The 14,792-nt window shown below is 44.8% G+C and overlaps 1 protein-coding gene across 1 annotated transcript in view; it reads left to right on the top strand.

Annotated features, from left to right (window-relative positions):
* The first annotated feature begins 445 nt into the window (after window positions 1-445).
* NIPAL1 (NIPA like domain containing 1) overlaps window positions 446-14,792 on the top strand; it is a 46,484-nt gene continuing 32,137 nt past the window's right edge. The window contains exon 1 of the mRNA XM_040418903.1: window positions 446-585. Within this exon, the coding sequence (XP_040274837.1) occupies window positions 528-585 (58 nt within the window). The 5' untranslated portion in view covers window positions 446-527. The remainder of the gene's footprint in view (window positions 586-14,792) is intronic.

Here is a 14,792-nt window from a genome sequence, read left to right as displayed (position 1 = left end):
GGGGGGGGGACGCGGGTGTGACACCATTTTCTACCGCGCTGGGTGACACCAGCCCTAGCAACGCCACTGCTGCAGGGAGATAATCCACCTTCAGAAGTATCTGGTAGTGGCCTTCTCCTCCCCCACTAACCACATACACAAACCAAGTGTGCATATGTATGGGGAAGTGGAGTGACAGCTATATTTACTGGAGTGGAAGCCATCATAGCTACACACAATATTAGGAAATTGATAGCAGGTGGAGCGCCTATTGAAATAAATTTGCTAATTGTGGTGTGGCGGCCCTTTTGTTCAGGTCCTGACCTTTGTCCTGCTACCTGCCTTGCTTGTGAGGAGTGAGTCATTCTGGGTTTCCAGGTGATATCAGTAATGTATGGGATGAGTACATGAAAGAAAGCGTAAGGAGCTTGTCATAGACAGGAGGGCAGAGAGGTGTGAGCAGGGAGGAGGCAGAGCCGAGCGCAGTGCTGACAGCAGGGACAGGGGACTGGAGGGACAGCTCAGGGGAATCGTTCCTGGATTGAAGAATGGGAGAGTCGCCGCCAGCTCAGATAGATGTGCCAGCAGCAGCGCAGTGTACCACAGGTGAGTGCCAGCTCCATGCCCTGCACACCTCCTCCCACCTATACTGTGCTGCAACTCAAGAAACTGTCGCCTTTCCTATAAAAATACATCTCCCTTCTGTTACTGAGAAAGAGGTGTATGTGACAGCACGTAACTGTCAGCGGATACTGGGAGTTATAATACTATTGTGTTTGTCAGTGTATGCTGAGAGTTGTAATATCTACTGCGACTGTCAGTGTATGCTGGGAGTTGTAATACTATTGTTATTGTATGCTGAGAGTTGTTATACTACTGTGACTGTCAGTGTATGCTGAGAGTTGTAATACTATTGTTATTGTCAGTGTATGCTGGGAGTTGTAATACTATTGTTATTGTATGCTGAGAGTTGTTATACTACTGTGACTGTCAGTGTATGCTGAGAGTTGTAATACTACTGTGACTGTCAGTGTATGCTGAGAGTTGTAATATCTACTGCGACTGTCAGTGTATGCCAAGAGTTATAATAATTCTGTGACTGTCAGTGTATGCTGAGAGTTGTAATACTATTGTTATTGTATGCTGAGAGTTGTTATACTACTGTGACTGTCAGTGTATGCTGAGAGTTGTAATACTACAGTGTCTGTCAGTGTATGATGGGAGTTGTAATACTACAGTGTCTGTCAGTGTATGATGGGAGTTGTAATACTACAGTGTCTGTCAGTGTATGATGGGAGTTGTACTGATACATTGAGCGGCAGTGTGTGTTTTTACATTCTGTTGGATGAAGCAATGTGATAAGCTGTAGAGGTAGATAGAGGTGTGTACAGCTTTAGACTACAATTTGTACTATGTAATGTCAGAGTATGCTAGGAGCTGTATAGCGGTATAGCTCATGTACACAACACAATACAAGGTGCTATATATTTGTGTGCATCTATAGCAGCCATCTCTCTTTGTAGCTTATGTCTGCTTCAAGTTTTGTTTCCCAAAAGCGATGCACAGGCCACAGGAGTACTCGGTCCGGGTAACCTGCTCCATGGGACGGCTCCATTTCTGAACATTGAACACCGATCCTCTGATGTGAACTCACAGTATCATAATGATTGATGATGCTGTGTGTTCCTGTCTCACCACAGGCCTACTGAACAGTTATGGCCGGACTGCGGGGGTGGATGGGAAAAGCCTTTAGGGGAGGCCATCATGATGGGGGGTTTGGTTCAGGGGGATAGGGATAGGCTCGTGGGTTTAGGGAGATTATGAGGAATAGGGATTGGCCGTTTTGAGTTTAGGGGAGGGGGAAGGAGTTAAATAGTTAAGGCCTAGGGGAAGAAGGGGCCATTTTAGGTACCCTTTAAAAAGAGCTCCCACCCACCCTCCCCCGGATTAGGGTTTGGTAGGTTATAAAAGGTTAGGTTATGAGGGGAAAACAGGAAGGTATCATTTGTCATGGCGGCTGGGGCGGGGGGAGGTCCTTGAAGTTGGTATATTCACAGGGGAGGATGATGGGGGGGCTCCATGGTTGGGGCTGGACTCCCAGTTGGGGCGGAATTAAAAGGGGCCACTTAGTGGTGCTTCCGAGCTGGTGGGGTAATTTCAGTTGTTTGGGGCTTCAAGGATCTCCCCTTGGAGGGAATTATTATTATTTAGAAGTGTTTATGGTTTTATATGTGTTGTATGTTAATAAAAACAGCTGCTGTGGCCGATTTATTCCAACCTAGTGTCTGTGTTTTATTATGGTAAAAAGGGGGATTGAACACTGGGTGGGGGAATTTATCGGTGGGAAAGGGGTTAGTGGAGGAACAAGGGAGGATTAGAGGGGTCGGACGGAAAGTAACCAATACCACCGTCATGTAGTCATGGCATTATGTGACTACAGTTCAGTAGACTTACCGTACATTAAATCATTATGATGCTGTGAGTTCATGTCAGAGGAGCAATGTTCAGTCTGGGAATTGTTTCCTAGCTTGAATACACTCTTAAAGGATTGGCCTAAGCAGTAATCTGCTATTTAATTTTCTTGCTCAAACGGCCATTAAAGGGCATCTGTCGGCAGATGTGCGCTCGGCAGCTGAAGACATCTGTGTTGGTCCCATGTTCATATGTGTCCGCAGTGCTGAGAAATATGATGTTTTATTATATGTTCATATTTGCTGCTAGGGAAACATTTGAATATATTAAAACTTTTTTCTCAGCAAAGCCCTTTAAGTAAAAAGTTATTGATTCTTCAGTATCAAGAAAAAAGAAGCCGGAAATGAAAATAAAATGATTTCTTTCAGTATTTCGTGTGTCTACCCTTACCCTTGTGTCTGCCTTTGTTCCACTTTACATTTTAATAATATGGAGGTCTGGGCTCTGGAGCGACCAGATCACTAGCAGCGTCTATGAACTAAATAGTGATCTTCACACCAGTGGTGGGTTATTCCATGGTAGAATGATATTGCCCACAACATCATCAACAGGAAACTCAAGAAACTCACCAAATTTGCACTTGCCCTGCACTACGCTGGACTGATTGGGCAGGGGCATAAAATGAAGCTCCTGGGCCGCAATGCAAATTCAGTAAGGCTACTTTCACGTCTGTGTTTTCCCTTTCCGGTATTGAGATCCGTCATAGGGTCTTAATAGCGGAGGAGAACGCTTCAGTTTTGTCCCCATTTATTGTCAATGGGGACAAAACTGAACTGAAGGGAACGGATTGCACCAAAATGTATTCTGTTCCGTTTGGTTGTGTTCCCATGCCGCTTGCAGCGTTTTTCTGTCCGGCATGGGATGCGGAGCAAGATGGTTCCGTCATGACTCACAATGTAAGTCAATGGTGCCAGTCCCCTATTGAGTCACAATGGTTTTGTCATGGGCATTTTAGAGATAATACAAACGGATCAGTTCGGACGCAGCCGGTTGTATTATCAAGCGTTTTTGATGATCCAGCAAAACCACATATGTTAAAGTAGCCTTACAAGTCTCCCATGTCCCATGTGTCATTTAAAATACTGATCTTTTTCTGCCTTCGGCATTATGGCCCAAAGTGTGACTGCACCTCATTTTTAACTACAGGACTGTTTCCAGTTGTTGGCAGGTGAGGTCGTTGGTAAATTGTTGATGCCAAACAACAAATTTGCAACCTGTCACTGAAACCACAGATCAAGGCAGAACCCAGGTTTTCATCCTGAATGACGACCATTTACAGACTAAGGCCGAATGCACACGACCGTGGAACACAGATGTGAGTGGCCCGTGGTACCCCGGCCTGGCATCCTGCTGAGAGCAGGAGCGCACGGCGTCATTGGTTGCTATGACACCGTGCGCTTCGTGCCGCCGCTGCTGTACAGTAATACACTCCAATACCTGCACCTCTGCCAATCAGCAGTTCGGCAGTGGGAGCAGCGTTGCTACAGAGCTGTGTAGTTCTGGTGCCTATTCCCGGAGCCTGAGCTATTGCAGAACAGCATTTGCGGGGTGTTGGACCCCCGACAATCAGATTTTGGTGGCCTATCCTCAGGGTATGCTATGAAGATTAAAATAGAGGAAAAACTCTTTAAGGCATTGTGATCTACTCAAGACTAGTCAGAGATCTACTAATAGATCCTAATCTACTGGTTTCCTGCTTGGACCCTAAGGCTCCATTCACACGTCCGTGGTGTGTTGCGGACCCGCAAATTGCGGATCCACAATACACCCGGCCGGCACCCCTATAGAAATGCCTATTTTTGTCCGCAAGCTGCGGACAAGAATAGGACATGTTCTATCTTTTGCGGAGCTGCGGACCTGAAGATCGGGGCCGCGCTCCGCAAATGCGGATGCTGACAGCACACTGTGTGCTGTCCGCATCCATTCCGTCCCCATAGAAAATGATTGGGTCCGGATGCGGACCCATTTGCGGACGTGTGAATGGAGCCTAAGAGGTTGTCCACATACGGGGTAAGCCAAAAATCTGAATCATGGACCCTAAGCTCAAGCTACAGTAACATTCGGTATCGTTCTTTGATTAAATAGTGGTCATGTCAATGAAGTGTGGCTGATGTGATTAGGGTTTTACTTTACTATGTAATAGCCTGACTGCAGTAAATGTGTTACACAGTCGGCTGACTTGTTGCTATGGGATGGCGTGACTGTGTGGTCACAAAGGTAAGGTGACAAATCTGTTTGCGTGCGTTCTCCTCGGTGGTGACGTTGTCCTGTACATGGTGTGTGTGGTTGCAGATGAGCTCATGCACTGAGTCAGGTACAGATGACGAGGAGGAGCCATGCATGTCCGCACAATGAAACTCTGACATCAGGCCAGGAGAGAACTAGTTGTACTCATGTGTGCTATGTACACACACCGGCCCTGCCAGATACAGTTTATAATGTACTAGCAGTAGGCGCTCAACTTAGTTTTTCCACAATATCTTTACAAAGTTTTAGTTCATGATAAAGATTTGCTTTGTTCTATGCGATGACATCAGAACCAAACCCATCAGACTACATAAAGCCTAAGGTAATGAAAGCATACCAAATTTTAGAAAACTATACTGTCCCAATCCCCCCCCCCCCCCCCTGTCTTGGGGCACAGCACTTGCTGCACTCTTCATCGGAACGAGCAAAATGCATACACAGTGTAGTGTTTATTTTATGAACACTACAGCGGCTTCACTACAGTAAGGGGCCAGCACTACCGTAAGGGGACATTCTGCTGTGTGGGGGCACTAAGATGGTATACCTGTGGGGGGGCTAACAGGACATTCTTAGGGTCCATTCACACGTCCGTAAACGTTTTGCGGATCCGCAAAACACGGACACCTGCAATGTGCGATCCGCAATTTGCGGACCGCACATTGCCGACACTATAAAAGAAAATGCCTTTTCTGGGCCGCAATTGCGGACAAGAATCGGACATGTTCTATTTTTTTCAGGAACGGAATTGCGGATCCCAAAAAAACGGTTCCCGAATATGCGGATCCCGAATATGCGGATGCGGATCCCGTAAATGTGGATTCGCATCTGTTCCAGCCCTATTGAAAGTGAATGGGTCCGCAAATTGCGGAACGAATGCGGACCCAAATTACGGACGTGTGAATGGACCCTTAGGCCTATTGCACACGACCGTATGGCTTTTTCAGTATTTTGTGGTCCGCAAAAAACAGATCCGCAAAAAATACGGATGACGTCCGTGTGCATTCCTTTTTTTTGCGGAATGGAACAGCTGGCCCCTGATAGAACAGTACTATCCTTGTCCGTTATGCGGACAATAATAGGACATGTTCTATCTTTAAATGGAATGGAAATACGGAAACGGAAGGCAAACGGAGTACCTTCCGTTTTTTTTGCGGATTCATTGAAATGAATAGTTCTGTATACAGACCGCAAATAAACGGAACGGAAACGCAAAAAAAAATTACTTTTTGTGTGCATGAGGCCTTACTGTGTGGAGGCACTAAGAGATCATTCTACAGTACCAGGGCACTAAGGGAGAATAAATACTGTGTGGGACACTACGGGGCATACAGGGCCCGGGCAGCTTACTGTTTCCTAAGTGTTTTATTTTCATATGTTTCACATGAATGAGTTGGTGGGGGGTTTATGGCGAGCATGGGAAGTCTTGACTAGCTAAATCAAAAGAAAATACACGGATCACATACAGCTCAGAACACGTCACAAAACACTCCAGTGATCAGGGAGACGTAGAAAAGCAATAGGGTACTACGACTTGGAGCGTGCAGATATCGCTGTTAAAATAAAGTCTATTTAAAATAGGATCCGTTTTGACAGATACATCTCACTGGTGATACTCAGTCTCTCCTCCTGATAAGCCGGAGAGATAAGCCGGTCTCCACTTGTCACTTCAGCGGTCCAGTGGTCTTTATAGCTTATCCCCTCCGGGCATTCGGTATGGTAATCCACCCTTGTCGGGAAAGGAAACTTTAAGATGACGTCATTTATAGGACCCTAGTGCAAAAGTGGCAACTCAGGAGATAAAATAGAGAGAGAAAACACCTCGTGCAAGACGTAACAGTAAAATAATTAGTTTTATTCAGTTATACTCAGAAAAGTGAATCTTTTAAACGCATAACCTGATAAAAACGCTGATCCCTCTGCCCGACCGGTGTCGCCAGTAGCAGCTTGCTCAACAGCCCTTGATTCACTTTTGTGAGTATAACCGAATAAAGCAAACAAGGTCTTTGGCTTCTAGTGACTGCGGCTAAATCTCTATGATCGGCAAGGGATGGCATATTGGGAAAATTGGGAAAACACCTTTAAACTGCAATAAGGCTACATTTTTATGCAGAGTTGCCATTGTAGTAGGAATTAACAAAATGCTATTCCATTTTTATTTGTGATTGCTGTTTTTAAGCTGGAAGAGCTAACGAAGTTATTGTGTGGTGGTAGCAGTGTAGGCAATGGTCATGCATGTGTAGGGTATTAAAGAGTTGGTTTGGCTTAAGTAAAGAATCACTAACTTCTCTTTTAAGTACATCTCACGCTGGTCCGGATCCTGATAAAATAATGAGCATTCACCATTTCATCCCCATTCTTCCTAACCATCCAAACCCACCCCATATTAAAATTCCCTGACTGCCTACCCCTTCAAATCCAGTCATGCTCCAGGTCTCCACTATACTGAGCCCACTCCGTCCCACTGGTGTTGCTTTCTATAAGAAATAAGTCTGTTGTTTCTATGAGCTACTAAAGTGGGAGCCCCACCTGGAAATCCCATTTCCATAATAAAGTTGCCCCACCATCACACTGGAGGAAGCTCTGAGTGGCTGCTGTATGGAAAATGTGGTATTCCATATTGCCCATAAAGGCAGTTCTATGCTCCCCCATGATGTCCTTATGCACTGAGTGAACTCACGCGTGGCAGATATGGGGGAATGCAACTGAGTGACCCGAGTGAGTTTGTTTCTGCAGCAATTACATGGATTCACATAAAGCCATATAAATGTCTATAACAAATCTGCCGCGTGTGAGTTCACCCTTATAGGTCAAATTTATGGCACAAAGTCATATGATCTCAAAATACCTTTCCATACTCCACAAACTATTACTTTAAGGCTCCATTTAAATGCGCTCCATCGTAGGGGTTTCTGACGCAGACCTGCTCATGGTTTGGTCCCATTGACTGGAGCAACACCCAACATGGTTTTCACTTGCGTCCGCCCAAACATAGCCTTTCTGGATATGGTCACAACTATAAATCGCGGCCTCCTACTGAAAACAGTACAAGGCCGATTTCCCACAGGCATCTCTGCTGTTTTAAGGCAGAATCCACTGACATTATTCCGGCAAAAGCCTCCATGTGAATAAGGCCTATGACTTTTACAGATGGGAATGTTACTATAGCATAGAACAGACTAGTATGATAATTCTCTACCCAATGGGGCATTCCTTTTATACATGTTTTGCAGAGGTCAGCAACCTCGGGCAGCCTAGATGTTGTTAAACTGAAACTCCTGGTATTTTACACTTGCTTGGCTGTTCTTGGAACTTTCATGCTGTAGAAGTGGAGGACTCGGGGAGCATGCTGTAAGTTGTAGTTTCACAACATCTGGCACGGAGGATGCCCACCCCTGTATTAAAGTATAGACATAGAAGGCAAATCTCATGCCCTGAAGTAAACATAGCGATAAGATGGAGCAATCTTTTGTCTTGCATTCCAGTCTTTGGCTTGTGTGTACCCAAGGTAGTCCTGTACTTAGCTTTTTTTCTTTTGCTTTAGATTCATGCCTGAAAAATACTTTTGTCTGTCAATCTGACAGGGTAGTACTGTAGATGATTGCTAATCCCTGTATATTGATTTTTGGTCATCTAATTCATGCGTGGACACACATGTTCACCCCACTAAAATTCCTAAATAGTTCATTGTAAGGCTAAAATGCTAACATGAGGATACACGTGGGCCACAAGTCAACTGTGCCTACAATGTCAACCTGCTATCATTAGGCAGGCATACTGATTGCAATGTGGCCTCCAAGCTTTTGTAGTGGCGATTTCTCACACCAGTTTTCTCATTAATGACGTCTAATCAGTTGATTGTGAATCAACTTAGAAGAAAAAGATCCTAGTGGCAAGTGATTAACTCCAAAGTCATCTCCAGATGGCGTTGTCTTCTGTTGGCCTTTGGTATCCTGTTGTATTAGGAGTCCACATTTCTGTCAGAACCTGTGCTGGCACATTGGACATCTTTGCATTTAGATGGACAAATATTTTACTAGGTTGAAAATGATTTATTTCTTCTGCTCTTCAAAATCATTCATAGGACTTCCATTTCCACGCTTCTACTGTGATCATGTTAGTGGTCAAGTTGAAAAAATTATTTGTTTCATCATTTCTGTTCATCACACATAGCAACACCCCGGTAGGATTGTAGCAACATCAAATCTTGATCTTAACAAAGCAAAACCTTTTCATGGACACCAAGTCACTCACCTTTTAGCTTGAGATTGCCCTAGTTGTGTGGAGCATTCCTCCATTATTTAACGCTTGGAACCATCATCAATCAGATCAATGTGTAACAAAATGTAAGGGTGCAGTATGATTTCAACAAAAAAGGACAGGGACGTTTCTGCAGATGATACTATTTAATCATTTCATGAAGCTCCAACCAGATGTTCTGTTGGAGGGAATGGAAATTTTAAAAACAATTTACACAATAGGGCGTTATTTACATGACTTTTGTTGCAATTGCTGTTTTCTGACAAAATTTGTATCTTTTTAGCTATTTCCAACACTTTTTCAAAAAGTAGGCTGGGTGCTGCGGGCAGGAGATCCGTGGCCAAACTAATTTACCAACACGTGGAGTAGATTTCTATTCTGATCCATTGCCAGCAAGAGATGCAACAAATTTACTGAGATGTAAATGAGATGTGCGCATCTTAATAAATTAGACGGATCTTCCACCAGTGGGGTTTTTACTAAGAAACACTGATCGTTAGTAACTGACCCCATGTTTTTTTTTTGTTGATATAGGATGCTGCCTCTTATAGTTTTGTGTCGTGCATTTTTGTTTGGACTAAGCAAATGCATACTGGGAATTTTCATATCCATTTTCCTTTTGTGGAAATAGCAGATTAACACACTGGATTTCACCACTCTCTAAGTAGCAGGGTTGAAATTCGCTGTGAACCCACAGTAAAATCCGCAGCAGTGATAATTGTTACCCAACTTTCCCTATTCACGAATGGGGGGTACTGGTTTACGTTGAAGAGACCTAGCAGATATATCGGGACTTATTTTTAGGCAATGCTTCATGGGCAGAAAAATACAAATTAGGTCATGTCTGACAAACCAGAGACTAGAAACTGAGAAAAGCTGAACAGAACTCTTGACAGAAGAAGACAGTGGACCTTAATAATAGATATATATATTGTTCAGGCTCGGACTGGCCCACAGGGGTACAGGTGAATCCCCCGGTGGGCCCCTAGTCTCCCAGCACCTGCACAAGTGAGGCTACTTTCACACTAGCATTTATACTGGATCTGGCAGGGTTCAGCAAAAACTCTTCCGTTACTGATAATACAACCTTCTGCATCCGTTATGAACAGATCCGGTTGTATTATCTTTTAACATAGCGAAGACGGATCAGTCATGAACTCCATTGAAAGTCAATAGGGGACGGATCCGTTTACTATTGTGTCAGATTGTGTCAGAGAAAACTGATCCGTCCCCATTGACTTGCATTGTGGGTCGACGGATCCGTTTTGCTCCTCATCCCATGACGGAAAGAAAACTGCAGCATGCTGCGCTTTTCTCTCGGGTATGAGAACGCAACCAAACTGAGCATTTTGGAGCATTCCGTTCTGGCTCATTTTGGAGCATTCCGTTCTGTTGAGTTACGTTTTGTCCCCATTGACAATGATCAGGGACAAAACGGAAGCGTTTTTGTCCGGTATTGAGACCCTATGACGGATCTCAATACCGGAAAATATTAATGCTAGTGTAAAAGTAGCCTGACACATTACACAGTAGACTTACTGCACTACCTATATATATTCAATGTACAGCACCTTAACCAGCCTATGTTAATATAAAAAACTTGATAGATTATTAAAGAAACTCCAGAGTGTATTATTATAGACACGATCAGAGCTGAGATGACTTCTAGGTATAGAGGAACGCTACCAGTATCCTTTTTTTCCCCAGGGACCTACCTTCTCAAAGTTGCTGCCAGGACCCCCATATTCAATCATCTGGTAGCATCTTGCTGCTGTGTGAGCAGGTAATATTTGTATGTATCCGTATGGTGGGCCCCCAAAATAAATTTACTGGTGGGCCCTAGGCACCCCAGTCCGACACTGATATTGTTTACCTCTGTTTGATAACTTCCATACTTAATTGTGCTAACATTATATACACAGACGAGTCACATTATTATGACCACCAGCTAATATTCAGAGTAACCGCTGTGTGCACTATGGACAGCAGCTAGACGGGCAGGGAATTTACACAGTAAGGTCCTGGTAAGTGGTCACAGGTATCTGGAGCGTTGCTGTCTGCAGTGCATCCCAAAGCTGCTGGAGGGTGCGTGGAGGAAGATCCATAGAGCAAAAAGGATGATCAAGGTGGTCCCACCGATTCAAGTCTGGGGAATAAAAGGACCAGGGTAGTACTTGGAAGCCTTGGTCATGCTTTTCCAACCAATGTTGGACATTTCAAGCCGTGTGACATGTCACATTGTCTTGCTGGAAGATCCCAGCATGTATGGTTGTACTTGATCTGCAGTGATGGAGACATACCCAAATCAGTTAAGAGTGCTTTCCACATAGATGAGTGGGCCTAGAGAATGGCATGAAAACATTCCCCAGACCATAACGCTGCCACCACCAGCTTGTGTTCTTCCAGCAATGGTTGTAGGTTGTTTGTGCAGTGAGCCGGTGCATGACGAGGGTATTGGTTATATCTCGTTCGCCAATTCTCACACTTACCTGCTCCTCCAATGCATTACCCCCCACCAACACCAATACACCCAACCAACCCACATAAGACTCAGACAAATGATTGGAATGTAATGGCCACAGCAGCCGTTTTATTAATATAAAATACCTAAGTAACCATAAACAATACTAATTCTAACGGGGGAGGTCCTTGAAGCCCCAAAACCCCGAGCTGTTGCACCGGGGTGAGCCATTTTGACTCCAGCCGTAACACCCAGCTTGGAAGCACCCCAGAATGCCCCCCCCCCACAATCCACCACAACAGCTCGCCCACCATGGGAGTCCAGCCCCAACCGTGGGGCCCTCCCAATGTCCTCAAGTTCCACAGTAACCATTTCCAAGGACCCGCCGCCGTGACACAACCGACCTCTCCTCCATACACACCCATCATCCACCTGCCAGCCTGACCCAAAAACTAGGGAGGGTGGGAGCTTCTCTTAGGTCACCAAAATGGCTACCGTCTTCCACCTCCCTGCTATCTTTAACCCCTTCGCTCCTCCCCCATACTTCAACTGAACCAATCCGTATCTCTGCATCCCCCCCCCTTTCCCCTTAAACCACCCCCTTCCCAGGTCACCCATCCAAGACCCCCCGTCATGTTGGCCTACCCTTTTGGCCTCCGCCCCAGTCCAGCCATTCTCGAGGATGGTAGTGGTAGTGGCCCTGATAAAGTGTTGTGTCATGGTATACTCCCTCGTCTCCCTGGGGATCGGTGTAGTGGAAATGTAGTTTTGAAAATTGAGGCCAGAAGTAAACGTAGAACATTCTTTTTTTACTAAGTGCAAAGTGTAACTTCAAGTACATTCAATGGCAGCAATTTCCAAGTGCAATTTTCTGGGACCATAAGAATTATGGAAGCAAGTTGGATGGCTGCAGTTTAGCACTTGTGCAGTACTCGCCTAGTAGTGTTCTGAATGATGAGCGTCCTTAGCCATAGTCCATCAACTCACAGCAGTGTCTTTAAATGGTCTCACAGCTGGTCACTCTGCTGTCTGTCTTCTCAAGGATTTATTTGAAGATAATAGTTGGTTGTTCTCTGTGGAGAATCCTTCTTAGGAGCAGAAGCTCAGTAGAGTGCTTCATCTCGACAGTGTGGTTACTCCCGCTCCTGGCAGGAAGCTGGACTAGCCCACTCCTACCAAGAAGGGAGGAACAGGGTGGATAGCCCTGTTCCTTGCCAACTAGTCCTTACTGGAACTAACGGCCAGAAGCATATACAATACATAACAATATAATAATACAAACTATATACAATTGTAGCACCCTCAGGTCTGGGGTATTGCATTAGTCCTCTGATGTTTATCTCCTGACACGCTAATGTCCATCCATTCAATAAAGCAGAAAACGTGATTCATCGGAGATGGCAACCCTCTGCCACTCAGCAGAGGTCCACGTTTTCACCACAGCAGCATGGGAACAGTTCACAAACTTTACAGTTTCAGAAATACTGGCATTCTTGGCCCGTTTTTGTAACTCTGATAAATTGCCCCCTTTACCCATGACAGCAATGAGGGATATGTGTGCAGACAGCCTATCACACACCTTATATACCCACCAAGCCAGCCCACCACACGTGACTTCCTTCATGAGCTACACGTTGCTGACATCGAAAGTAGGAAGTGGTCATAATATTGTGAGTCGACTGGGTATATTCTGTGCCCTGGCTGTGTTTTTAATGTTGTCACCCACGTGTCTAGAAATGTATTTGCATTTTTCCCATTTGCATTCTGTGTACTCTCCAAGTCTCTTGGCGGCTTATCTGTGATATGTGACTAGCAGTTCGACCTATTGTTACCTCACATTTTCCACCTCTTAAAGGGTTAAAACTTTTCTGATTGCAGATTTGTTTATTCTCTTTCCTGAACATAATTATGGGGGCTGCCATCTTGTATGAGCTGTTCTCAACAGCATTCAGAGATATGCTTTACGGCAGCCACCATGGGTGATAGACACAGTGGACAGGAGCAGACTTATTGACTTCTATGGGAGAGTTTTCTAGGCATGCTCTGTAACCTGTGGAGAGGTCAGGAAGGAGTAGATAAGCTATGACACATATATAGGTGCTATCTGTCACTCTTATCCTGTAAAGATAAGTAGATAGCTGCAGTAAAGTGATCTGTACAGAGAAAGAAGACGCCCATTATTATTAGTATTTTTTTTAATTATAGAAGTTGACATGGAAAATTAAAAATAAGGCTACTTTCACACTTGCGTTTTGGGCGGATCCGTCATGGCTCTGCAAAAACGGATCCGTTACAATAATACAACCGCATGCATCCGTCATGAACGGATCCGTTTGTATTATCTGTAACACAGCCAAGAAGGATCCACCATGAACTCCATTGAAAGTCAATGGAGGACGGATCCGTTTTCTATTGTGCCAGATTGTGTCAGAGAAAATGGATACATCCCCATTGACTTACATTGTGTGCCAGGACGGATCAGTTTGGCTCAGTTTCGTCAGACGGACACCAAAATGCTGCAAGCAGTGTTTTGGTGTCCGCCTCCAAAGCGGAATGGAGACTGAACGGAGGCAAACTGATGCATTCTGAGCGGATCCTTTTCCATTCAGAAAGCATTAGGGCAAAACTGATCCGTTTTGGACCGCTTGTGAGAGCCCTGAACGGATCTCACCAATGGAAACCAAAACGCCAGTAGCCTAACATCACCAAAATCATAAAGACATGATTTAAACAATACGTCATTTTCAGATTGCACATTCCCTTTAATCGTCCAGGCTTCTAGCTGAATGACGGCTGTACTTTGGTCATTGCTTAGTGTACTTATAAATGTGGACACAAATAACGCTGGTCATAATATAAGAGCAAAGGACGATAAGCACTGTGCAAAGCCAGACGTCTGCGGGATATACAGACTCGTCACTGGTTTCATGTAAGAAATAATATAAAGAGGAAAATTCATACTCTGACTCCCAATCGGCTTCTGTGTAACTAGAAGTCCCAGCATGCCATTAAAGCAGTAGACTGCTATTTCTTGCTGTATTTTGCTGAGAATTGTAGTTTCACAACAGCTAGAAAGCAATTTTGGACTCATTTATCAGAACAGTGTGTAGCAGAGCTGAAATGGTCATTGGACTACTTTCTTTCTGCATTGTAATAAGGTCTACATTTCCCCAGTAATGTGGCTGGTCAGGTCTTCTCACATTATCCCGATCAGAGCACTGTTCCTCTGTTTGCATCTTTAGGCCTCATGCACGCGGCCGGCCGTGGCCCGTATTGCGGACCGCAAACAGTGGGTCCGCAATATGCAGGCACCGGCCATGTGCTCTCGGCATCACGGATGCAGACCCATTCACTTGAATGGGTCCGCAATCCGGAG

The sequence above is a fragment of the Bufo bufo genome, chromosome 2 (genome assembly GCF_905171765.1).
Source record: "Bufo bufo chromosome 2, aBufBuf1.1, whole genome shotgun sequence".
Taxonomy (NCBI): Eukaryota; Metazoa; Chordata; class Amphibia; order Anura; family Bufonidae; genus Bufo; species Bufo bufo.
This window is presented reverse-complemented; position numbering and strand designations above follow the sequence as displayed.